Source organism: Platalea leucorodia (genome assembly GCF_965183815.1).
Source record: "Platalea leucorodia genome assembly, chromosome: 9".
NCBI lineage: Eukaryota > Metazoa > Chordata > Aves > Pelecaniformes > Threskiornithidae > Platalea > Platalea leucorodia.
Genome location: NC_138831.1, coordinates 51,687,732 through 51,708,611, shown reverse-complemented (window position 1 = coordinate 51,708,611; position 20,880 = coordinate 51,687,732). Strand labels below are relative to the sequence as shown.

Below are 20,880 nucleotides of genomic sequence, written 5' to 3'. Positions count from 1 at the left end.
GCCATGGCAACGCTGGAGGCGGGACGCTGAGCTCTGCGCACGTTTATTGGCCGCCGCGCCCCGCCCCGCCCGCGGCTCCCGCCCCCCGCGGCGCCCGGCCCCGGCCGCTGCCCCCGGCGCCGCCCGCTGCCCCCGGCGGTCAGAGCTCCAGGCCGCGCTCCTCGAAGAGCCGCTGCAGCTCCGCCTCCAGCGGCGGGCTCGTCCCGCGCAGCCCGGCCACCACCCGCGCCGCCCACTGGAAGTACTCCTGCACGCGCTGCGGCGACCACCCTGCGGGGACACGCGGGGCCTGCGTCACGTCCGGCCGCGCGGAGCGGCGGGGGCACCGGTACCCGAGGCCCCCCCCCCCCCCGGGCCCCGGGGCTCGGCTCCCCCGGTGCCAGCGGCCGCCCCCCCCGCCCCGCGGCGCGGCGACCCCCGCCGGGCCCGGCCCGCAGCCGCCCCGGGCCCCTCAGCATCGGCCCGCGCCCCGCGGGCGGCCCCGCCGCGCTGCCGGTGCCCGCGGTACCTGCCGGGGTGCAGCGGCGGAGGTCCCGCAGGTTGTGCAGCTTGTCGGCCAGCTGCAGCAGCTTGGCCCGCGGGCTGCTGCCGGGGGCGCGCTCCACCTGCAGGCGCTTTCGCTCGGCCTTGGGCAGCGCCTTGTCGTCCGTCACCTCCTGCACCAGGCCCCGCACCTCCGCCCCGAACCGCTCCTCCAGCTCCGCCAAGCTGGTGTCCGTGTCCTCCACCGTGTCGTGCAGGAGGGCGGCCTGCAGGAGCGGGACGGTGGGGCCGCGGCCGCCGCAGCGGGCAGCAGGCAGGCCGGGGGGCTACCTGCAGCAGGCCCGAGGGCTACCTGCAGCAGGCCGGGGGGTTACCTGCAGCAGGACGATGTCGGTCACGCCGGCCTCGCGGGCCAAGATCCTGGCTACGCCTGCGAGGCAGAGCGGAGAAATGGGCAGGGGCGCGGGCTGCTGCGGGCTGGGGTGGCGGTGACCAGGGGTCCCCGGGACCCGCTCGGGGCAGCGCCCGGGGCAGGGGGGACCCCGCGGGCACCTCCTGCGGGGGCGAGGGCTGGGGCCGGGGCAGGCGGGACGGTCCCGGCGCCTGGCACCCCCCGGGGCGGGCAGCAGCTCCGGTGGGTGCCGGCCGCGGTGGGGCAACAGCGGGGGGGGGAGCCGGCCGCAGGGCTGGGGCAGGAGGGGGGTCCCGGGGGCTCCTTCCCGGGGCAGGAGAGGGGTCCCGGGGCCGGGCAGTGCTCTGGGGCAGGAGGTGGGGTCCTGAGGTCTCCTTCCCGGGGCTGGGTAATGCTCCGGGGCAGGACGGGGGTCCCGGGGGCTCCTTCCCCGGGCCGGGCACCGGGGCGCAGGAGCGGGGTCCCGGGGCAGGCAGCGCTCCGGGACAGGAGGGGGGGGTCCCGGGGGCCCCTTCCCGGGGCTGGGTAACGCTCCGGGGCAGGAGGGGGATCCCGGGGTCGGAGGAGCGGGGGTCCCGGGGGCTCCCTCCCGGGGCAGGAGAGGGTCCCGGGGGGCCCCCGGGTGCCGGTGCCGGCGGGGTCCGCACCGATGGGGTGGTTGATGTAGGGGGTGCCCTCGGGGTCCTTCCGCCGCTGCCCCTTGTGCTTCCCGGCCGCGAAGTCCGCCGCCTCCAGCAGCGCCGCCGCCTCGGAGCCCATGGCGGAAGCAGCGCGGCGGAGGCGGGCCCCCCCCGGGCCTTTATTGCGCGCCGGGCCCCGGCCCGCCCCGGCCCCGCGGCAGCCGGTACAGCAGCGTGCCGTCGGGGGCGCGCACCTCGCGGCCGCCCGCCGCCCCCGGGGCCGCCCCCGGGGCCGGTGCGGCGCCCAGCGCCCTCTCGTCCTGCCGCAGGCGGCGGCGCGGCGGGGGGCAGCCCCGGCCCCGCAGCACCCTCCGCACCACCTCGGGGCTGACGCCGAAGCCCTGGGCCAGGCGCTGCAGCGGCCACTCCTCGGGCAGCTCCTGCCGCAGGAACCTGCGGGCACGGCCGCGGTCAGCGGGGCCCGGCCAGCGGGGCCCGGCCCCGGCCCCGGCCCCGGCGCTCACCGCATCTGCTCCATCGCCTGCCAGCTCAGCGTGCGCTCGGGGGCTCCGCGCCCCCCGCCCAGCTCCCGCCGCAGCCGCTGCAGCCGCGCCGCCGCCCGCCGCCGCCGCGCCCTGCGGGGGAGAGACGTGAGCGGCCCCGGGCCCCGGCCCCGGGCCCCGGCCCCGGCCCGGCCGCCCCGCACCTCTCGGCCTCCTCCAGCGCCGGGTCCGGCGCCTCCGGGTCCCCGGGCCACGCCGCCGCCGCCCGCCGCGGGGTCCCGGGCAGGAGCGCGGCCGCTCGCAGGCCGCGCCGCAGCAGCGCCGCCATGGCCGGGAACCGGGGAGCGGCGGCCGGGAACCGGGCGGGGCCGGCGGCGGGGCGGGCCCGGCGGGGGAGGCGCGGGACGGCCGCCGCGGGGGTCCCGGCCCCGGGCTGGGGCTCGGGGGACGCGGGAGCGGGGGCTCGGCCGCCCGCGGCCTGGCAGGGGTGAAGCCGCCCGGGGCGAGCGGCGGGAGCCGTGCGGGGGCCCGGACCGCGGTCACGGGGCGCGGGAACCGGCCCCGGCCCGCAGCCGCGCTTCTCCGGCGAGCACCCCGGAGCAGAGCCGGGCGCGGCGTCCCCGCTGCCGCCTTACCTGTGCCCGTCGCGCCGCGGGCGTGCGAGGCGCCGGCGGGGCGCGAGGCAGCCGCGTGCCGCGGGCGGGCGGCGCAGGCGGCGGGGAGCTGCCGGAGCGCGGCAGGGCCGAAGGCGCCGTCGCTCGTGGCCTTCCCTGCGCTGGCTGGGGACCCCGGGTGACGGCCGCTGGCGCGGAAGGACGGCCTGCCGGCTTCCCCTGCAAGAGCGCGGGCAGAGGTGGGGGGCAGGCGGGCACCGCAGCCCGCTGCGGGGCCGGGGAAGGGGTGGGCAGCCTGCTGCTCCGCGGCAGGGCTGGCAGGAGGGTCCGCGGGCAGCAGCGTGGCTGGGCGCCGTGCCCGAGCATCTCCTCCGCGCTCCCCGCAGCCGACGCGCCCCTCGGCTGTCCCATGCGCTGCGCTTCTGACCCTACGCTCGAGTACCGGGCTTCTCGCGCTCCCCCATCCCAGCGCATCAGCCCTCGGTCCTGGGAAACCACCCGTTTTCTCCCTTGCCCCTGCAAATGGGACGCTACCGGCCTCGGGCAGAGGCTTCCAGCGGTCGCCAGTTCCCAGAGAAGTCCCAGGGACCCCGCGCTCCATCCAGCCCACCTGCTCCTGCCCTAGCAAGCCCAGGAACGTCCACAGCTCCCAACCGCCTGCCCGCGCCGCCAGCTCGCTGAGTTACACCTCCCCGCAGAGCCAAAGGAAGGTAGTGCGTACTCACAGCCTTCGGCCTCGCTTCCAGCACCAGGGAGCCGCCGGCCGCTCACCTGCAGCCCCGTGGGTTCGGCACAGGGCTGGGGAACCGCTGCCGTCCCCGCTGCCTGGCCGCGCAGCCAGCCCGCGTTCTGCGCCCGGAGGCCCCGCCGCGCCTTGTGCTGCTCGCGGTAAGGGATGCTCTGGCCTCGAACCGAGAGGGTGCCTGCGGCGGCAGGATCCGAGCCCGGGCCGGCTGGCAGCTCGGCGTTGGCTCTGGGGTTGTGTACCAACCGCCGTCCCCGAGGCCGGAGCGGGCCTCCCTGGAGCGAGCAGGGGATGAGCGTCATTAAGCCGTGGGCCTCCTGGCCCCCGGGCGCATCCCAGAGAAACTGCGGCTGGAAGGAGAGAAAGCAGCCGCAGCTTAGCTCCGGAGGCCTTGGCGAGAGACGGGAAGGAAAAGTCTTCTCTAGTCATCTACAGGCGCAGGCTGAAGCGTCGCCCTGCACTTTCTCCCCAGGCACGCCACAGCCACCGTCCCCGATCACATCATCCACGGGGTCAGGGCAGCTGCCTGCCCGATCTGCCTGCGGCAGTGCCGAGACTCCCGCCCTCCGCCCGCAACGCTGGGCTCAGCTGGAGCAGGGTTTGTGGAAAGAAACGCCTGAGGGGCTGGGAAGAGTGCAGCGATGAAGGATCTGACCCACCCCCGGATAATCCTTCGCTGCTGAAAAGATTATCCAGATTTTAGGCAGAGTTTGCGGTTTCAGGTTCTGTTCTGCTTTGTCTGGTAGAGGAAAAGGCAGCTACCATCTGTTCTTAAAGATCAAATCCCATCTTAGACTTCTTTTGTTAAATTAAATGGACTATTTTCAATTTCTTGTAAGATACTAGAAGGCTCCTAGGTCCTCAAGAATTCCCGCAACTCTGGTGCCTTGAGTTTGTCAGCATCCTTCTGAGGTGCGTTACCCTTCCAGCCGGGAGTAGGAGGCCTTTCTGGAAGCAGAGGGCACCACTGGAAGGCAACGGACCTTGCAGTTTTTCATGAATTGCGGGCCCAGAACTAGCCCTTTCCCGACACAGCAGGGGATGGCCACCGTCAGTGCTCCAGAGCAGCCCTTGTAGCCTAACGGAGCCCACGGAGAACAGACTGCAGGCTTCCTCCTCGTCTGGCTTTAGACCAGCAGCAGCGGTAGCCCGGTTTGGGAATCAGCGTGGTAGCCAAGGCTCAGTTTGAGATGACCACGCGGATCCCCTTTCGCTCTAGGCCCAAACCCCGGTCCCCTGGCACAACCCTCTGCGAAACCCAGCTCGCTCCAGCTGCGCACCTCAAGGGCCCGGGACAGGGCAGCAGCCCCGGTCGCCGCTGCAGCGCGCTCTCGCAGGGCGAGGATGACCGAAGGGGGAGCCCCAGGCCGAGGGCTGAGCCCCAGACCGAGGGCCGGGCCCCACGGGGCTCTGGGCACGTGGGCTAACCTGCGGTGGGCTCCTCGCCTGCCCTGCCTGGGGAACGGCGAGATACCTAGGGAGAGGCGTTGCTTGCAGTGCAGAATTGGCCTAAAGACTTTCTTTTTTAGACATCCCTACGCTTCCCTTCAGTCCCCCTTTGCTCTGCGCTCCTTTACCACGCTCCCAGCACGTCAGTGCTCCTAGCCTACCAAGGAATGAATCCTGTTCAGCTACGAGAATCACGCTACTGCCCTGAAGCAGCAGCTCCCACCAAGCTGTGTGCTGGGGACAGCAGCAACATCGTTGTGGGCTGTTCTTTGGGACAGCGGGCAGAGGGGTCTCCTGGGGAAGGGTGCTGAGGGGCTCTCTGCAGCCAGTCGGCGCAGCCCCGGCACGCCCGTCTGGAAAGGGACAAAGTCGGTAACTGTATGGAAACCCGCAGACCCAGACTGCGTTGGATCTCATTTAACCGAGCCACAGCAGAGACGCTCAGTGCCCACGATTCATTCCGCACGATCCTCCCGCGAATGGCTGTCTCCTATGTCGGCCTGCAAGGACGGATCTGGGCAATCTTCAGTTACCTGGCTCTTGGAGAGAACGGTGCAGGCTCTCTGGGTATCGGCTGGTCTGTCGGCTGTGGGGAGCAGCTGGGAGAGCTGATCTATGATGCCCAGGCCTCGGATAAGGTTCTCACGCTGCAGAAGAGCATGTACTCTTTTCTTCTCCTCGGCTTCCACAATATCCTGGGGTTGCATAGAGTCGTACCGCATGCACTGTGCCTTAGGAAAGAAAGACCTGAGTTACAGCAGAGCTGAAGCTGTAGTAACGTGCAAGAGAGAAAGCCACGGACTGCTCTGAGCCCGAAGGAGAATTACAGACTTCGGGGTGGAGTGGGACGAAGATCCCAGTGGGAGCTGCAACAGGGAAGGGACAACACTGGTGCTTGCAAGAACCACCCAGCACAAGCTGTCGGCTCCCCGGACTTCATGAAGGGGAGTCCAGCCTCGTAGTCCTGCTCCTTGGGAGCCACCCACGGCCCAGCGCTGCTCCCAGAGCCACGTTATTGCCTTTGGAGCCCCACGGACAACCACTGACGAGAGCAAGGTACCTTTCTATCCCACGTCCTGCTTCTATAGGTGAGGCGGGTTGCAGGAGCTGTGGTTTTATTATGGATCTGGGATCTGTCCCCAGCTGACTCTCCATGCAGGTCTTCTTTCCTCTCCGTTTTCTTCTTCCTGGTAATAGCTTCCAACTTTTCTTTTTTCAGGCGAATTTCCTCCAGTTGCTGCCTGCCATAGAACACCAGTCTTAGTCACTGGTTCGGTAAGAGCCATAATAGCAGAAGGCCATCACGAAGCCTTCAATCCAAAGATATTTTACTGCAGTCAGAAGTTCTGCAGTGAATAGACCATAACAGAAGCGTGCCAAGAAATGGGCCAGGAGTGCTTTTAAAAGAGACTCTCACCACTCTAAGAAATGCCCTTGAATTAGGCTGTGCCTAATTAGAAAGGTGGAGGACACTTGTGACACGGCACCTCCGCAGTCCAAAAGTCAATGCAATATTGCATTTGCTTCTCAAGGGGACAGGAGAAGGGAAGCTGCTTTGCTATGGTGCCACAGCACATGCGGACTCCTTCCCTTCCAGCCCCCACCAGCTTACTTACCTCTGCTAAGCAGCAGAGTTGCTCCCAAGAAGGGATCAGAAGTAAGCGGTCTCTGCGCCACCCCTGTGAGGAGCGGGCTTTCCGCAGGAGCAGCGTACCTGGCACACTCCTCTCGTGCTTTGGATGACACCGTGTCCTGGAAGAGGGAGCCGCTCTGCTTGAAAAATGGCTCGTACTTCTCTGTTCCACGCGCCGGATAAATGCGCCGGTAACCACCCAGGTGCGAGTTCTCATACTTCTCTGCCTGAGACAGCCAGGCAGCCTGGTTGCTCTCCAGCTCCTCGCGCCTGCAAACCGGGAGAGAGCACAGGCGGGGAGCTGCGATGGGAGGCTGCGGGTAGCACTTTCCCCGTCTGGGAGGCTCTTTCACATGGGTGCGCTGCAGGGCACCAACGCAACCCGTGCTGCTTCATCCTCTACCTGTAGGGTGCTGGTGAAGCATTCCCAGATCCCTCCACTGACGCCCTGCCCCTCAGCCTTTTCACCCAACTAACCCAGTTACAAGAGAAGTTCAGTTAAAATGTGCCTACTTGAGGCGTATCTGCCGCCCTGCGTGCTGCTGGGGGGCTCGGAGCAGCCGAGGCTGCAGGGGCAGGCAGAGGACAGGGCTAACACGCTCAGCGTCTCCAGCCCCGAGTTCTCTCGGGTCTCCTAATTGAACTGGGAGCTGGAGGGAGCTCCTGCCTCGCCCTGCGCAGCAGGAAAAGCCCGGGCAGCAGGCTCATCTAACATGGCCTCGTGAAAGGACATGCAGACAGAGAAGGGGGGGGAAACCCTCAGCCCTGGGAAAGGAACCCTGCTCTGGAGAAGGGGCCCATGTCCCCGGGTGCTCTTGGTCCCTGAAGCAGTCCCGTGGAGCGTCACTGTGAGCGTCACCGTGAGCCCAGGGATGCTGGCACTGCCCGTCGGATGTGACAAGCAGGTGCAGCTCGATGGGGGTGACTCTGTGCGGGGCCCAGAGCACCAGGCGTCTCGGATTTCCCAGCGCCCAGAGATGAGCCCTGGCTCTTCCTTGCAGGATGCAGATGGCTTGGGAGATCTCTTCTCAGAGGCTGTATAGTGCCACGGCCTCTGGGAGCTTTAATTTGGAGGCAGCCAGCCTCGCTTTTATCCTGCTCCGCCATGCCCCATCTTTTCTCACTGGGGACCTGCAGCACGATGGGGAAGAGCAGTACCTGGATGCACGGAGAGCCTGATGGGCCTGGAGGAGCCGTTCCTTTGCCCGCTGTTTGTCTTCCTCCAGCACCTTCCTTTTGTTACAGGCGTGCACATTTATCAGGTTGATGGTATCGCAGAGAAGAGCATCCTTCACCTCACGGTCTAGGCGAGAGTCCGTGGTGAAGCTGGGCGAGTGGTTCACCTGCCAAAACAAGCAGCTAATCTGACCTGGCGGCTCCCGGCTCCCAGAAAGCGCTGCCAGCAGCCAGCTCACTGGCCCCAGTCTGCCCCACCGCACACTTTCCATGGAAATTCTTCCCTGTACCAGCGACAGAAAGCAGGAGGCTGCAGGCAGTGGCTGGTTCTGTCCTGCAGCGTAACGCCCATCCGCACTGCAGGTCCTTCAGGTCCCACAGCCCGCAGCGCTACAGGTGGGGGCAGCTATCATAAATTCAGGGTGCTGTTACAGGTCAAGGAGTCCTGAGGCTCAGGAGACTCCCTGCTGTGAGAGAGGGGCACAGGGAACAGGCTCTTAGATCCCGCTCAGCCTGCAGCAGGTTGCTTGGCTACTTGTCTCCACAGCCTGTTTAATTTTGTGAACAAGGCGGCACTTTTTAATCAAACGAGTCCCGTTCATCCCACCACCCCTCGTTCTGGAGCCTCCCCCAGACAAGGCAGCTCTTGGCTATCTGCTGCTTCCAGAGCTGCTTCAGCACAGCAGGAGACTCCTTCCTCACCTCTAGCAGCCACGGCTTCAACTTTCTGTCTAGCAAAATATCAAAGCCCAGAATCTCAAAGCAGGCGCAGCCAGTCGTGTGGTTCGGAAAGCAGCTTTGGTAATTGTGCTTCACAACAGGGTGAGCTGAAATAAGAGTCTTTATAATGATATCTTCAATATCTTCCCAGAGTTTTGTTGTGTTGTAGCTGTTATCCGTCATCCAGGCGTTCAGGGTGGACAGTTTCCTGCGTGGAGGAGAGGAGAGGATGAGAGCTGACCTGCGATACCGTGTTTGCCCCAAGAAAGGTGGAAGCAAACCAGTGTCCCCAGTGCAGCTTTCCTGCAGGATGTGCACAGGGCATTGCGGTACCTGGGCCAGACAATACCTCTTACTGCCCATCATGTCATCCTGGACGAAGTTTTCATTACGTTTGTTGATAGCGTAATTGGTCAAGTGCATGCAGATGTCATCCTGAGAGAGGAACCGCAAGAGACTTTCATTTACTCTTAACCACGGAGCATAAATTGGAGCAGCCCCACTAGCACTAATCCAGCCACCAGCTTCGCCCACTGCTGTCTCTTCTCTGTGGCGGTGGCTTGCAGCAAGGAGTTAATCATGCTGGCGACTCCCTCTCTAGCCAGAAGTTAGAGCTAACAGCGCCCTACCCTCTCCGCACCTCTGCCCTCATCTCTGGGGGAGAGCACAGGAGTCGGCGCCAAAAATGCCATTCCAGCCGTGGCCTCGCCGATAAACAAGGGGCTCCTCAGGACAGAAGCTGCAGCAAGTTTCTGCAGATTCTTCCTCTCCCTTTGTTCACCCAAAGCAGAAGAGCTCTCCTAGTCACGCACGTATCAGAGTGAGGGAGGGCATTTACACCTGCAGCTCTGGGACAAGGGGCCAGGAGCCCGGGGTACCTCCGGGCAGCCCATGACCGTAGCACAGCAATCCAGCACTACAGCCCATCTTCTGCTGGGATTTTGCAGGTTACAGACTCCTGTCTGGAGATGGGCAAGGCCGGACTCGGCACCTTGCTTTCCCAGTTCCCCTCCCTGTCTCTCCTAGGCTGCTCCAGTACCACCAGATCATCCCCAGGTCCCGCTTTTCCGCCCAAAGCACGGGCAGACAAGGAATGGTGTGGACTTGAGAACACTCATAAAGGCAAGAGGCAATAGGAGCGTTGCCCAGAAACACCGTGGGGTCTCTGTTCTTGCAGGTTTTCAACACCTGACTGGGTGAAACCCCACGAAACCAGATCTGAATTTATTGTTGACCCAGTTTTGAGCAGAAGGTTGGACTCGAGACCTTCCAAGGTTCCTTCCAAGCAAAACAACTCCATGATTCTCTGATAATACCAGTAAAAAGCCCAAACGTGGGGCCTGGGAGCAGATCTACTTCAGACATTCCTGAAATACCTTCTGTGAGGGGGAGGAGGTACAGAGGGAGGGGAGAACAGGAGGGAAGCAAGCTGGGTCCCATGAAACCCACCAGTCCCTGTCTTTTCAAGGTCCAGAACGCCCCTAGGACAAATGAGGGACTAACACCTACAGATACTATGCGAGTGTTTTGGAAACTTCCCTTTTTTACCAGGTTTCTGCTGCTGGGATCGATGTACCTCATGGTGGCAAACCGGGCCAGACCCTCCTTGTAGACAAAAATCCTCAGTGGGTCACAAGATGTGACCAGCACATAGATACGCATGTCAAATTTAAAGCCATCAATAAGGAAAGGCTGTGAGAAAAAAGGCAGGAGCAAGCATGAGGTAAAGAAACATTGCTAGGCGTGCCGCCGACTCCTTGGGGTTGGCTGCTCTGTCTGCACTGATTGTGGCGTTCCGCGGCAGCTCAGCAGTGAGGAGAAGGGCAAGCTTTCGCCGTGCCTCTGCTGCGCTGCGGCCACCCCGGTGCCCCTGGCAGATCCAGGAAGACGCAGGGTGACGGATGCAAGGAGGATGCGGGATGCTGGAAGAGCTAGGAGGCTGCAATCCTCCACCTGGATTTCGAGACTGTCCCCATTACCTTAGAGATGTACTGCTGACAGATCATATGCTCTCCGTGTTTGATCTCCTCCGGATTGCGTGTTATGAAGATACCTCTCCCTTGGCAGCCGCTGTCTGGCTTGCAGATGAATGTCCTGGTTTTCCTCGTGCGTCTGTAGGCCTGGAAATCTCCATAGCTGTGCAAGGAAGGGGTGACTGTTACAAGCTGCAAAAACCAGCCTCGGAACTCTCTCGTAACAGTTGGGTACTCAAACTATGGTGCTGTGGGCCCGTACGGACCAAACTCCTGCAGCAGAGGAATAGCACACCTATTCCTGATCTACAGGAGTTACACGCTGGCCCGTGTGTGTCCTGACAAAGCTCCCCTGGTTCCACCTTTACTGGCACGCATCTCCGCCTCTGCCGGCAGGTTGGTAGGAAGTGCTCACCACTCTGCGTACAGGAGCCAGTGAGATTTTGGCTCTGCTGCCAGAGAGAGAGCAGGAGAAAATAAACAAGGCCTGGCTACAAAGGAGGAGGAGGTCACAAGTCTTTACATCCCCTTTTATGCCAGCTCATCAGCAAGCAGGCAGGAGGCCAGAGCGTTCGAAGCAGGGCGCAGAGGCTCGCGGGCTGAGCGTGCCTATCACGTTACACGGCTGATCTTCACGAGCAGCTCCGGCGGGAGGACGGTGCTGTGAAGAGCCAAGCCCATGCGCCAATCAGTTATTTTGCTGCAGGTGGAGAAGCGGCGTCTCCCTAGTGGGCACCACATTTAGGGAAAGGGAGAAGCAAACAGGACAAATCCCCCAAAACAGTGCCAAGAGCAACCCAAGTCCAGGAAATGCAGCCTGGAAAGAAAGACGAGGGAACTAGGTCCGTTTTCTCCAGAAATGGGAAGACTGAGAGGACACGTGGCAACAGCCCTCCTGGACATGACACGCTATTAGCAAAAGGCAGCAACCCGCTGTTCTCCAAGGCCAGTGCAAACGGGACAGGTACTATGCGCTGACCTTTCAGCAAAGATGCTGTAGGTCAGATATTAAGAAAATCATTCTAACCGTGAGGAGAGTTCAGCTACAGAACAGGTGACGGGAGCCCTACGTCGAGGTCTTCAGGAAATGGTGAGAATAAAATCTGTCTCAGAATGGGTATCCTGTCTCCTTACAACCACCCAAACCTCCAGTGCTCTTTGGTCTCTTTCAGCTACGTTTCTGTCGTTGCTTGCCTGTACCTGATCAGAGAAGCCAGGCCTTCTGCCCCAAAGCTTGAGTAATGCGCTGATGGCTTACATCTGCCTGTATATGTATTAGCGTAGTAACCCGCGCTCTCCCGCTACCCTCCGCCGTCAGGGTGCTCTACTGCAGCTGTCGAGACAGCCATCGCAGCCGGTGGGGTGGAACCGCCTCGTGCCCCCGTCCCGTGCCCTTCCCGGGCGAGCGATGGGCACGCCCCAGCCGGTGGGGAAAGGGGCCGCCACGCTGCTCTGCAGTGGCCTCTCCTGTCACCCTGAGCTGCAGAGAGACCTTCCACCGAAACAGATTTACACTTCCCACTCGCCCGCTGCCCTCTGGCTTGCCGGGTGGGTCCCTCTCCCCGGATTTAGCCCTTGGGCACGCAGTCTGCCCGGCAGCGAGGCGCGCGTTGCAGAGGACGCCGTTCCACGGGCTAATTCAGCCTAACAGGAATTAAAGATGTGTGAAATGAGAAACGTCTCTCGACACCCCGTCCAGTTCCAGGGAAGGTTACGCAGCCCCAGACCAAGACATGAGCTCTCGGAGAGGCCCCCCCATCCCAGCCCTGGCTGCCAACCATAGAGGCTCCCGCTTCCTAATGTCATACCCCTGTTCTCAGCTGCATTAATGCGTGTCACTCACTCAGCTGGCAGGCACCAAGTGCGGGGAAATATATTGTACTCCTTGGGGAAGAGCCTGAGCATGCGGTTAAGGTTGCGAGCCAACAAGTCCTTACGGCAGATCTCTATCATGCCTGGGAAATGGTTGATTTTCTGAAAGAGGTGCAGACGAAAAACAGAATCAGCGAAGGACCAGCAGGGATCCTCCTCGAGACCCGAGGAAAGCCCGCGTGCGGAGAAACGGGCACGCAGAACAGGAAGCTGGGCCTGCGGTTGCCTTGAACGTCTGCTGAGGGACAAGATTACGCTCACAACTGCTTTATCTGCACTTCACCAGCGTGATTTATCTGCTTGTTCCATCTCAGCCCTGAAGCTCTCCCTCCCTAGAATATCACAGCTTCAGGAAGGGAGCCGTTTGTCATCAAGAACCATTTATTTCACGCTACATTAAAGGGGCTGGCAGCCTTCCAGTTCACGCTGCTGACTGCCAAAGTGTTGCTGATGGCACCGTACCAGAGACGCAACAGAAGTAAAGGCTCGTGAACCTGCACCCTCGGGAACCGACGCAGAGGAGGGGGCACGGGTGCTACTTCTGTTTCATTCTGCAACACGTCGTTCCGCCAACAGCCCCGGTCTCACCATCCCTCCTCAGCAATTCCTGCTGGGCAGCCTTTACCCGGGGGGATTTACCTGAAACCGCTTCATTTCCATGACGCGCTCCAGAGAGACTGAGTAGTCCGTCCAGTACACTGTCCACTCCTCGTTTTCCCCCACTTCTTTCAGCCCGCAGCACCGTGCTGCCCGCCGCACTGTACCAAAGCAAGCAGACGACAAGGGGCCGGGCAGAGGATATAAGTACCAGGGACTGTTAAATCCCCAAAGTCACCAGGGACGGAGCATGGAACGAACCTCTCCAGGCTGCAGTTCCACTCTCAGAGATGCCAGGTATTGTCGGGACCCCTCAGGAGGCGTCAGAAACGCGAGCTTTACCTGGCTAAACCCACCCAGCCCCTGGCTGCAGGTGCAGCGGGAGCTGCCAGCCCCGTAACTCCACGCACTCGGGGTCCCAGAGCACCTCCTGAGCTACAGCAGGCTTGAACCCGCCCTGGGTCTGACACCGCGCGGGCAGATGCAAGTCTGCTGAAGGTATGAGTTTCATCTTTGAAATCAAAAGCTATTTGGCAGCAGGACACACAAGCTGTGGAGCAGAAGGTCGCTGCTGGGATGGTTCGTGTCAGCGCCAGTTCTGAATTTGGCCTCTCGCAGCGCTGGGGGGAGGCGACGAAGGTCAACGCACGCTAGGAACCCCTTGCAAAACAGTTCTGGTTGCTGCGGCGCCTGCGCTGCCGCGCCACCTCCCGCGGCGGGTCCCGTCCGCCTCCCCTCACCAAACCGCCCGAGCACAGCCCTAGGCGAAACGGCGCCCGCCCCTCCGCATAAAAACTGCGCTCCTCGCGCTGCTGGCCAGGCTGTGACCTTCAACAACACAAATGCGGTTGCACTGCTAGAACAGTCGTTAGCAATTTGGCTACTAACACCCATCAAATGATAGGAATCTGTTAAGATACAGCTCGTGGCAGCAAAGAAGAGCAAGACGGGAGAGCGGGCCAGCTCCCTGGTGCACGTCACTGGAGACGGATGGCAAAGGGAGAGGTTCCGGGTACCGGTCCTGCCTCCTCTTTTACTGTAAAGACGTTAAACGGCTGAGAACTCTCACGTCACTTCCCCAGGGACGGGTACCAGTCTTGCACTGTGACTGCCCCTCGCTGGGCCCTTCTCACCGATTTTGGCAGATCCACGGCAAACGCAGGCGCGTGGGGGGCTTGCGCATTTTGTGTCTCTTTGAACCAGAGGGCACCTCAGTCCAAAGTGTGAAAAACTCATTTCACAGGGGCCCAAGTGGCTTGCAACTGATAAATACGTAAGCCAAAAGCGACTGCGCAGTGGAAATTTGGTACCAGCGCTGCTCCCGGCTGAGCGGGCACCCAGAGGGCTTGCCGTCGGCGGGCTGATCCGAAGGGCCACCCTGCAGCATCTCGGACTCACCGCTCTCGTACTTGCAGCTGGTCAGATTGATGGAGGGAACACTGGAATGGAAAGAGACGACAGAACAGCTGCTCAGCGAGGAACCGGGGCCCCGTCCCGGGCGCTGCCGGGAGGGAGGCAGGCAGCTGCGCTCCCGCACAGAGCTGGCGCTCCGCAGAGCCAAGGGGCAGATCTGCGCGGGAGCGGCAGGGGCTCAGCGAGGCGCGGGCACCCGGCAAAGCGGGGTCCTGAGCCCGCGCCCGCCTCGGACGTGTCATGCTTAGGATTATTGGGACAAATGAAGGGAAAGAGCGTTTATTTTCGGATTCAGAAAGTCCCTGGAAAGGCTCTCTGGGGCTGAGGAGCGCGGGGGCCCGGCTGAGCGTCGCCCCGCGGGGCTGGGCCCTCGCTCCCGCCGCCCCGGGGCGAACAGGAGCCAGGCGGTGTGGGCGGCGGCACCGCCGCACGCTAACAACAGACAGACAGACAGACAGGCGGACAGACTCCCCGGCGGCACAGGGGCACAACGGCCCACCGGGGGGGGGCTGCGGCCTGCGCGGCCGCCTCCTGCCCACCGCACTCGCCTGCGCTTCCTCCGCCTCCTCCGCGGCTCGGGGCTGGGGGAGGCGCCGGGGGCAGCGGGCCGGCCTGGGGACACCGCGGGAGCCGCCTCCCCGCCGGGGGGGGCTCCCGGGGCCGGGCCCCCCGCCCCGCTGCCGCCCGCCGCCATGGCGCCCGCTGCCGGGGGCCGCCCCGTTCCCATGGCGACGGGCCGCAGAGCGGCCGGAGCGGCTCCGCGCGGTCACGTGGCCACCAGCCGCGCACCCCTCCGCCGGGCAGCGCCCCCTGGCGGGCGGCGCCGGCCCCCGTGCGGAGGCAGCCCCGGTCCCGGTCCCGGTGCCGGTGCCGGTCCCGCTCAGCCCGCCAGCAGCCGCGCCAGGTCCTCGCCGAGGCGCAGCAGCTCCGGCTCCGGCAGGAGGGGCTGACGGATGACGCGCAGGGCCTCCTCCTCGGTGATGTCCCGGTAGAGCGGCGCCGCCGGCAGCGACAGGTAACCGGCCAGCTCGCAGAGCGCCACGCTGAAGGGGACGTCCGCCTCGGCCCCGAAGCTGGGCCTGCGCGCCCACAGCAGCACCCGCAGCCCCCGCCCGCTGCCGGTACCGGTGCCGGTACCGGTGCCGCCGCCCGCCGCCCCCCCCGGCGGGTCGCCCCGCGTGGCGAAGAGGTTGCAGGCCAGGCCGCTGTCCGCCAGGTGCTCCGCCGCCCGGCAGACGTCCCGGGCCACCCCCTCCAGCTCGGCGGGGCCGGCGGCGTAGAAGAGGAAGGCGGGGGCCGGGACGCCCCGCAGCAGGCCCGGGCCCCGCGGGCCCAGCGGCCGGGCGGGCGCCGCCTCCAGCAGCAGCGGGCGGCGCAGGTAGAAGGCGTGGAGGTGGAGGTGGTTGACGGAGGCGCGGCCGCCCAGGCCGTTGAAGCCCAGGCGGAAAGCGGGGCTGGCGCTGAGCAGCGCGGCCTCCAGCGCGGCGCGGAGCAGCGGGGCGGTGAGGGCCTGCGGCAGCCCCCGGCCCGGCTCGGGCAGCAGCAGGACGTGGCCCCGCTCCAGCGGGCTGGCGTTGATGGCCACCAGGAGGTGGGGGGGCGCGGCGGGGCCCGGGCCCGGGCCCGCCCGGCGCAGGCGGAGCAGCCCCTCGGCGGGGCGCAGGCGGCCGAAGTGGAAGGCGGCGGGGTCGAAGGGCTGGCGGAGGCTGCGGACGGGCTGCGGCGGGCGGCGCTCGGTGCCGCGCTGGACGTTGAGCTGGGCCACCAGGCGCATGGGCCCGGGCAGGACGCGGGTGGGCAGCGGCCCCAGCCGGTACCGGAACAGGCCCCGCTCCATCCGGTCGTCCCAGCTCTCCAGCAGCGCCCGGTCGAAGCGGGAGGGCGCGGAGCCCGGCTCGTCGCCCCAGCCGGCTCCCTGCAGCACGAAGTCCTCCTCCCCGTAGACGAAGTCCTGCGGGCCCGGCGCCGCCGCCGCCGCCGCCATGCTGCCGGTGCCCGCCGGGGGCGGGGCTGCGCGGGGCGGGGCGTTGCCACGGGAACGGGTTGAGTGACGTGCGAGGCGGAAGCGGAGCGGGCCGCCATGGGGGGCTCGGCCAGCCTGCTGCCGCGGGAGGCGCTGGGCGAGTACCAGGTGCGGGCCGGGGGGCCCGCGGGGGGGGCCAGGCCGGGGGGGGGACCGGGAGTCCCGCGGGGGGGGGGGGGGCACTCGGCCGGGGGGGGAAGGACCCGGGACCGGGATCGCGCGGGTCGGGGGGGCTCGGCCGGGGGACACACACCGGGACCCCGAGTCCCGCGGGGGGGGGGCGGGGCTCGGCCGGGGGGGACGGACACCGGGACCGGGAGTCCCGCGTTGGGGGGGACTCGGCCGGGGGCGAGGGATCCCGCGGAGGGGAGGGGGGAGGGGGGGCTCGGCCGGGGGGGGGGGACCGAGACCGGGGGGGGGAACCGGGGCCGGGGGGACCGGGAGTCCCGCGGGTGGAGGGACCCGGGACCGGGACCGGGATCCCGCGGGTCGGGGGGGCTCGGCCGGGGGACACACACCGGGACCCCGAGTCCCGCGGGGGGGGGGGGGGGGGCTCGGCCGTGGCGGGGGACACCGGGACCGGGATCCCGCGGGGGGAGGGCTGGAGGGCGCCCCGAGGTGAAGGCCCCGTCCCCGGGGCCGCTGCTGACCCGTGCTCTCCCCGCAGGAGCTGACGTTCCTGAGCAAGCAGGAGATCCTGCTGTGAGTACCGCCGGGCAGGGAGCGGGGCGCTGGCCCCCGGCCCCGCGTCCCCCCGGGCCAGCCCGCTCCCCACGGCGGGTTTGGCTCTGCCGCGGGGACCCCGGCCCCGCTGCGGGGCTTCCCTTCTGCTCCACGCCAAGCAGGGGCCGGGAGGCGCCGAGCCCCGGCTGGGCCGTTCCCCGCCGGCCGGGCTTCGGGATGCAAAGGTCTGCGGGTGCTGCCGGCGGCGAGGGCCTGGCCGGGGACGCCCCGCGGAGCGGGCGATGGCTGCGGGGCCGTGGCTGCGGGGCCGGCTCTTCCCCCCTCTGAAGTCCCAGCCGCCTGGGTGGGCAAGCAGCAGGGCCAGCTCCTGTGCCCTGCTGCCAGCCCTCGGGGTCCGGGGAACAGGGGCGGGGGTGCTGCCTCTGCGGGACCACCCTGGCTGGTGGCACGCTGCTGCCGCGGGCCAGCCCTGCGCGGCTGGCAGGGAGCTGTGGGAAACGGGCCGTCCGCCTCTGCGCAGGGCCGCCTGCGCTGCCCGTGCCCGGAGGGCTGCCTCCCGCGCCGCTCACGCCACAGAGCGTCTCTTGTTCTTGCCTCTTCAAGTGCCTACAAGAGGTTCAGTGAACTGCTGCCAAAGGAGGAGAGGGAGAATGCCTGCTCCGCGCGGGTTCCCAAGAGCCAGATCCTGACCTTGCCCGAGCTGCGGGTACGGTGCTGCTCCCTGGGTCCGGGTGTGTTTGGGCCGGGCCCTGTTTACCTGCCACGGCCCTCGCGGTGCCCGTGCTCTGCCCTCGACGTGCTGCTCCAGCGGTCACCTGGGGAGGCTGTTCGCTTACCGCACGTCAGCCCTGCCAACAAACAACTTCCTCGTCCCCGCCGTGCCGCGGAGGATCCCGGAGATCCCTGCCGCGCGGGGCCGCTGTCCCGGGGAGGCACAGGACGGGGACGGTCGCGCCGTGCGTGACGGACTGGTGGCAGAGTGGGGTACCCGCTTGCGTGGGGGGGTGGCACCAGCCTGCGGCCGGTGTCTGCCTACCCCGAGCTGCTGCTGTGTTGGCAGGCAAACCCCTTCCAGCACCGGATCTGCCGGGTGTTCTCCACCTCAGACGATGGGGATGACAGCATGTCCTTTGAAGACTTCCTCGATATGCTGAGTGTCTTCAGTGACTCCGCTACCTCGGAGATCAAATCCCACTATGCCTTCCGCATCTTCGGTAAGGCCAGGGGCAGATGCCGTATCCTGGGGTCCCCGCGCCTCGGGGGGGGGCGGGCAGGGACGAATCCTTGTTCGCGAGGGCTGGCAGCGCCCTCAGAGCCCCCATGGGGGTGGCAGCTTTAGGAACTCCCTGGGGGAACTGCTGGTTTGGCGCAATGACGTGCACCGAGAGGTGCGGCGTGGAGCCTGCTGTGTCCTCGGGTCACTCCTCGCCAAGCACGGGTGCTCCTGACTCGGGGGTCACTGCGGCCCTGCCGAAACGTAACTTTCCTCTCCCCAAAGATTTTGATGATGATGGGACTCTGGACAGAAGGGACCTGGAGAAACTGGTGGACTGTCTGACGGGGCAAGGCGAGGAGTCCCGGTTGAGCAACGCGGAGATGGAGCAACTCATCCAAAACGTGAGGCCCGTCAGGCTGGGCACGGGCTGCAGCACGGTCCCGGCCATGCAGAGCTCACCCCTCGCCTTTCTCTCCCCTCCAGATCCTGGAGGAGTCCGACATCGACAAGGACGGCACCATCAACCTCTCCGAGTTCCAGCACGTCGTCTCCCGCTCCCCGGACTTTGCCAGGTACGGTGGTCTCCAGCGCCGCAGCTTGTCCCGGGGGGCCTGTCTGGGGGGTTTGCCTACCCTGATCGCTGTGCTGGCGCTGGGGCAGAGCTCTTGGTCTCGTAACAGCAGAGGGAACTGCATCCCATGCTAGCTCTGCAGCGAGCCTCTCCCGCACAGGGTAACGCTGCCTCCCCGTAGCACCGGGTGCTCGCAAACCATTTGCGTGTGAGCCAGCGGGGAGGTGCAGAACCTGTCGTGTCTCTTACAGCTCCTTCAAGATCGTCCTGTGAGCGCCCTGCGGCTCTCCAGCAGAGCTGCTCCTCTGGCTCTTGCAGCTCTTCGTGGTCTCAGACGTTTCCTCTTTCAGCGAGCAGAGCAGCGGAGGCCCCTGCTCCTCACCAGCTCCTCACCAGCCCGGCAGTGCCGCGCAGTGCCTTAGGCAGGACACCCTCCTGCTCCCCTGTCGCGCCGAGGTGGCAGGCGTCTCTGCAGCCCCAGAGGTGGGGCCTGGGAAGCTGCCTTGCCTGCAGCCGCTCTGCTCTCCCAGGATCAGAGTTTAACTCCGTATGCAAACCAAGGGCAGCTCTGTGGGTGGGGGTGGCACGCAGAGGTGCTGCTGGCCAGGGGCCACACTGCAGGAGCACAGCCCCTCTCTGCCCTCAGTACCCATTCGTGCCTTCCACTGGTGGGCAGGGAGCTGCCTCCCCCGGCCAAGCCCCTGCCCGGCTCTCCCGTCTTCCCAGGGGCCTCCCTGCTGCAACACGGATCCGTTTTTCTAAGCAATAACCCGAACACGGATCCGTTTCTCTAAGCAATAACCCAAACATGGATCCGTTTCTCTGAGCAATAACCCGAACGTGGATCCGTTTCTCTGAGCAATAACGCATGTGGCGCTGCAGATGTGCCATCCCGGCAGCAGAGCTGTCCCCCCACGGCTCCACGGGATGCAGGATGCCTCACCCCAGGGATGCTCGGGGCCTGCGCTCCTTTTCCTCTTCTTTTCCTCTCTGCCCCCTCCTCTGGCTGAAGCTCAGCAGCTGCTCTGCCTGCCCTGGCCTCTTCCTCCCTCTGCTCCTGCAAGGACACAAATAAAGGGCTCTGGTTTCACCCTCTACTCTGTGCCGCCTTTGTCCGGGCGCGGGGACGGCGGAGGGGGCCGCTCCGGCAGCACGGTGGGACCGGTGCCACGAGGGGTGCTGGGGACACAGCCTCCTGCCAGGCCCCTCTGCCTGCGCGCCAGCCGCAGCGCCGGGGGACGGGTCCCGCGTCCCACTGGGTGACAGCCTTCCCCTCCTCCAAAACCGGGGATTGTTCTCAGCAGCACAAAGAGCTCGGCTCCCGAGCAAGAGGCACAAAGGGAAATCCAGGGCAGGCAAGCAGCTACCTTTGCTGCGGGCAGCGCCGGAGCCCTTTGTGTCTGTTCATCCATCGGGCTTCGCCCTGGCCCGCTGCCAGCCACGGGCAACGGCCCTGCCCGTGCTTCGCAGCGAGCCCCCGGCCGCCCCCAGCAGCGCTCGCACCGCGCCGGCAAACCTCCTCGCCGGAGCCGCTCTGCAAGGCGAAGTCCGGGCTGCGGCACCGTGTGCCGGGGCTGGTGCGGTGCCTGGGGTCCGGCTCGCCCCGCGGGAGTGCCTGCGCCGGGGTGGAGCGGCTGATGGCTGTCTCGGGGCGCCGGCGCGGCCGTTTCTCACGTACCGGCTCCTCGCTGCTGGCGGTGCTGGCCCTTCCAGCTCGGTGCCCCGCAGTGCTGCTGATATCTGCCCGCCGCGGCCTGCGCCCCTGCGGCCCCGGGGGCTGTGTCTGCTGGCACAGCACCAGCCAACGCCTCCGGTGGCTTTTTTGATGTCCCAGAACAGGCTGGGCAGGAAGCTTGGTGCGCTGGTCCCGCCGGGAGCGAGGCAGTGCCAGTCCCCGGGGGGGAGCCTGCCCCGACGTGCCGGCTCGGTGTGGAGTTCACCGCTTCCCCCAGCCCCACGCTTGCGCTGCCGGCGCTTCCCAGGCGCGAGGGCTCACGAGACGCGCCGCACCGCAGGTCCCGGCCGTCGGCCATCACGGAGTTGGGTCCTGCTGGCAAAGCGGCCGAGGTCTGCCTGCAGCTGTGCAGGATGGGGCCAAGGCCGTGCCTGCTCCCTGGGCTGGCAGCGGGGCCCCACGTGCAGCACGAGACCGTGGTCCTGGAGAAGGGGGCTGCTG

At 65.9% G+C, this 20,880-nt stretch overlaps 5 protein-coding genes across 6 annotated transcripts; 1 reads left to right on the top strand and 4 right to left on the bottom strand.

Moving 5' to 3' along the window:
• Positions 1-82: 82 nt before the first annotated feature.
• On the bottom strand, positions 83-1,787 carry HDDC3 (HD domain containing 3). The gene is made up of 4 exons (XM_082321563.1): positions 1,543-1,787; positions 858-913; positions 509-749; positions 83-270 (listed from the first exon to the last, which is right to left on the bottom strand). The coding sequence occupies exons 1-4, from the start codon at positions 1,652-1,654 to the stop codon at positions 140-142; spliced, it is 540 nt and encodes a 179-aa protein (XP_082177689.1). The 5' UTR covers positions 1,655-1,787; the 3' UTR covers positions 83-139.
• On the bottom strand, positions 1,670-2,354 carry NGRN (neugrin, neurite outgrowth associated). The gene is made up of 3 exons (XM_082321564.1): positions 2,222-2,354; positions 2,040-2,150; positions 1,670-1,968 (listed from the first exon to the last, which is right to left on the bottom strand). Exons 1-3 carry the CDS (start codon positions 2,344-2,346, stop codon positions 1,695-1,697), a joined length of 510 nt encoding a protein of 169 aa, XP_082177690.1. The 5' UTR covers positions 2,347-2,354; the 3' UTR covers positions 1,670-1,694.
• Positions 2,355-2,557: 203 nt separating this feature from the next.
• Positions 2,558-14,740, bottom strand: TTLL13 (tubulin tyrosine ligase like 13; the record flags this gene model as incomplete). Its single annotated transcript, XM_082322066.1, has 14 exons — positions 13,059-14,740; positions 12,840-12,958; positions 12,172-12,302; positions 10,335-10,491; positions 9,904-10,047; positions 8,705-8,790; positions 8,338-8,563; positions 7,618-7,802; positions 6,541-6,729; positions 5,887-6,067; positions 5,360-5,557; positions 3,358-3,727; positions 2,654-2,851; positions 2,558-2,595 (listed from the first exon to the last, which is right to left on the bottom strand). The coding sequence occupies exons 2-14, from the start codon at positions 12,858-12,860 to the stop codon at positions 2,558-2,560; spliced, it is 2,124 nt and encodes a 707-aa protein (XP_082178192.1). The 5' UTR covers positions 12,861-12,958; positions 13,059-14,740.
• A 227-nt stretch (positions 14,741-14,967) lies between these two features.
• Positions 14,968-16,195, bottom strand: GDPGP1 (GDP-D-glucose phosphorylase 1). The gene has a single exon (XM_082321560.1). The coding sequence runs from the start codon at positions 16,192-16,194 to the stop codon at positions 15,091-15,093; it is 1,104 nt and encodes a 367-aa protein (XP_082177686.1). The 5' UTR covers position 16,195; the 3' UTR covers positions 14,968-15,090.
• Positions 16,196-16,226: 31 nt separating this feature from the next.
• CIB1 (calcium and integrin binding 1) lies at positions 16,227-19,788 on the top strand. Of its 2 annotated transcripts, XM_082321562.1 has the most exons (7): positions 16,234-16,341; positions 16,901-16,935; positions 17,521-17,623; positions 17,978-18,131; positions 18,416-18,534; positions 18,617-18,705; positions 18,956-19,127. In XM_082321562.1, the coding sequence occupies exons 1-7, from the start codon at positions 16,291-16,293 to the stop codon at positions 18,975-18,977; spliced, it is 573 nt and encodes a 190-aa protein (XP_082177688.1). In that variant the 5' UTR covers positions 16,234-16,290; the 3' UTR covers positions 18,978-19,127. The 2 variants fall into 2 exon arrangements, with proteins under 2 accessions (XP_082177687.1, XP_082177688.1); XM_082321561.1 differs by lacking the exon at positions 18,416-18,534 and having other exon boundaries at positions 16,227-16,341; positions 18,956-19,788.
• Positions 19,789-20,880: the final 1,092 nt, after the last annotated feature.

Bases quoted from the DNA above. Each gene is read 5' to 3' on its own strand.
- HDDC3 (XM_082321563.1), bottom strand. From the start codon at position 1,654: ATGGGCTCCGAGGCGGCGGCGCTGCTGGAGGCGGCGGACTTCGCGGCC. The intron at 914-1,542 runs GTGCGGACCCCG...TCTGCCTCGCAG, and splicing joins CTACATCAACCACCCCATCG to GCGTAGCCAGGATCTTGGCC. The intron at 271-508 runs GTACCGCGGGCA...GTGTCCCCGCAG, and splicing joins CCGCCGCTGCACCCCGGCAG to GGTGGTCGCCGCAGCGCGTG.
- NGRN (XM_082321564.1), bottom strand. From the start codon at position 2,346: ATGGCGGCGCTGCTGCGGCGCGGCCTGCGAGCGGCCGCGCTCCTGCCC. The intron at 2,151-2,221 runs GTGCGGGGCGGC...TCTCCCCCGCAG, and splicing joins GCGCTGGAGGAGGCCGAGAG to GGCGCGGCGGCGGCGGGCGG. The intron at 1,969-2,039 runs GTGAGCGCCGGG...CCGTGCCCGCAG, and splicing joins CAGGCGATGGAGCAGATGCG to GTTCCTGCGGCAGGAGCTGC.
- GDPGP1 (XM_082321560.1), bottom strand. From the start codon at position 16,194: ATGGCGGCGGCGGCGGCGGCGCCGGGCCCGCAGGACTTCGTCTACGGG.
- CIB1 (XM_082321561.1), top strand. From the start codon at position 16,291: ATGGGGGGCTCGGCCAGCCTGCTGCCGCGGGAGGCGCTGGGCGAGTAC. The intron at 16,342-16,900 runs GTGCGGGCCGGG...CTCTCCCCGCAG, and splicing joins AGGCGCTGGGCGAGTACCAG to GAGCTGACGTTCCTGAGCAA. The intron at 17,624-17,977 runs GTACGGTGCTGC...CTGTGTTGGCAG, and splicing joins TGACCTTGCCCGAGCTGCGG to GCAAACCCCTTCCAGCACCG.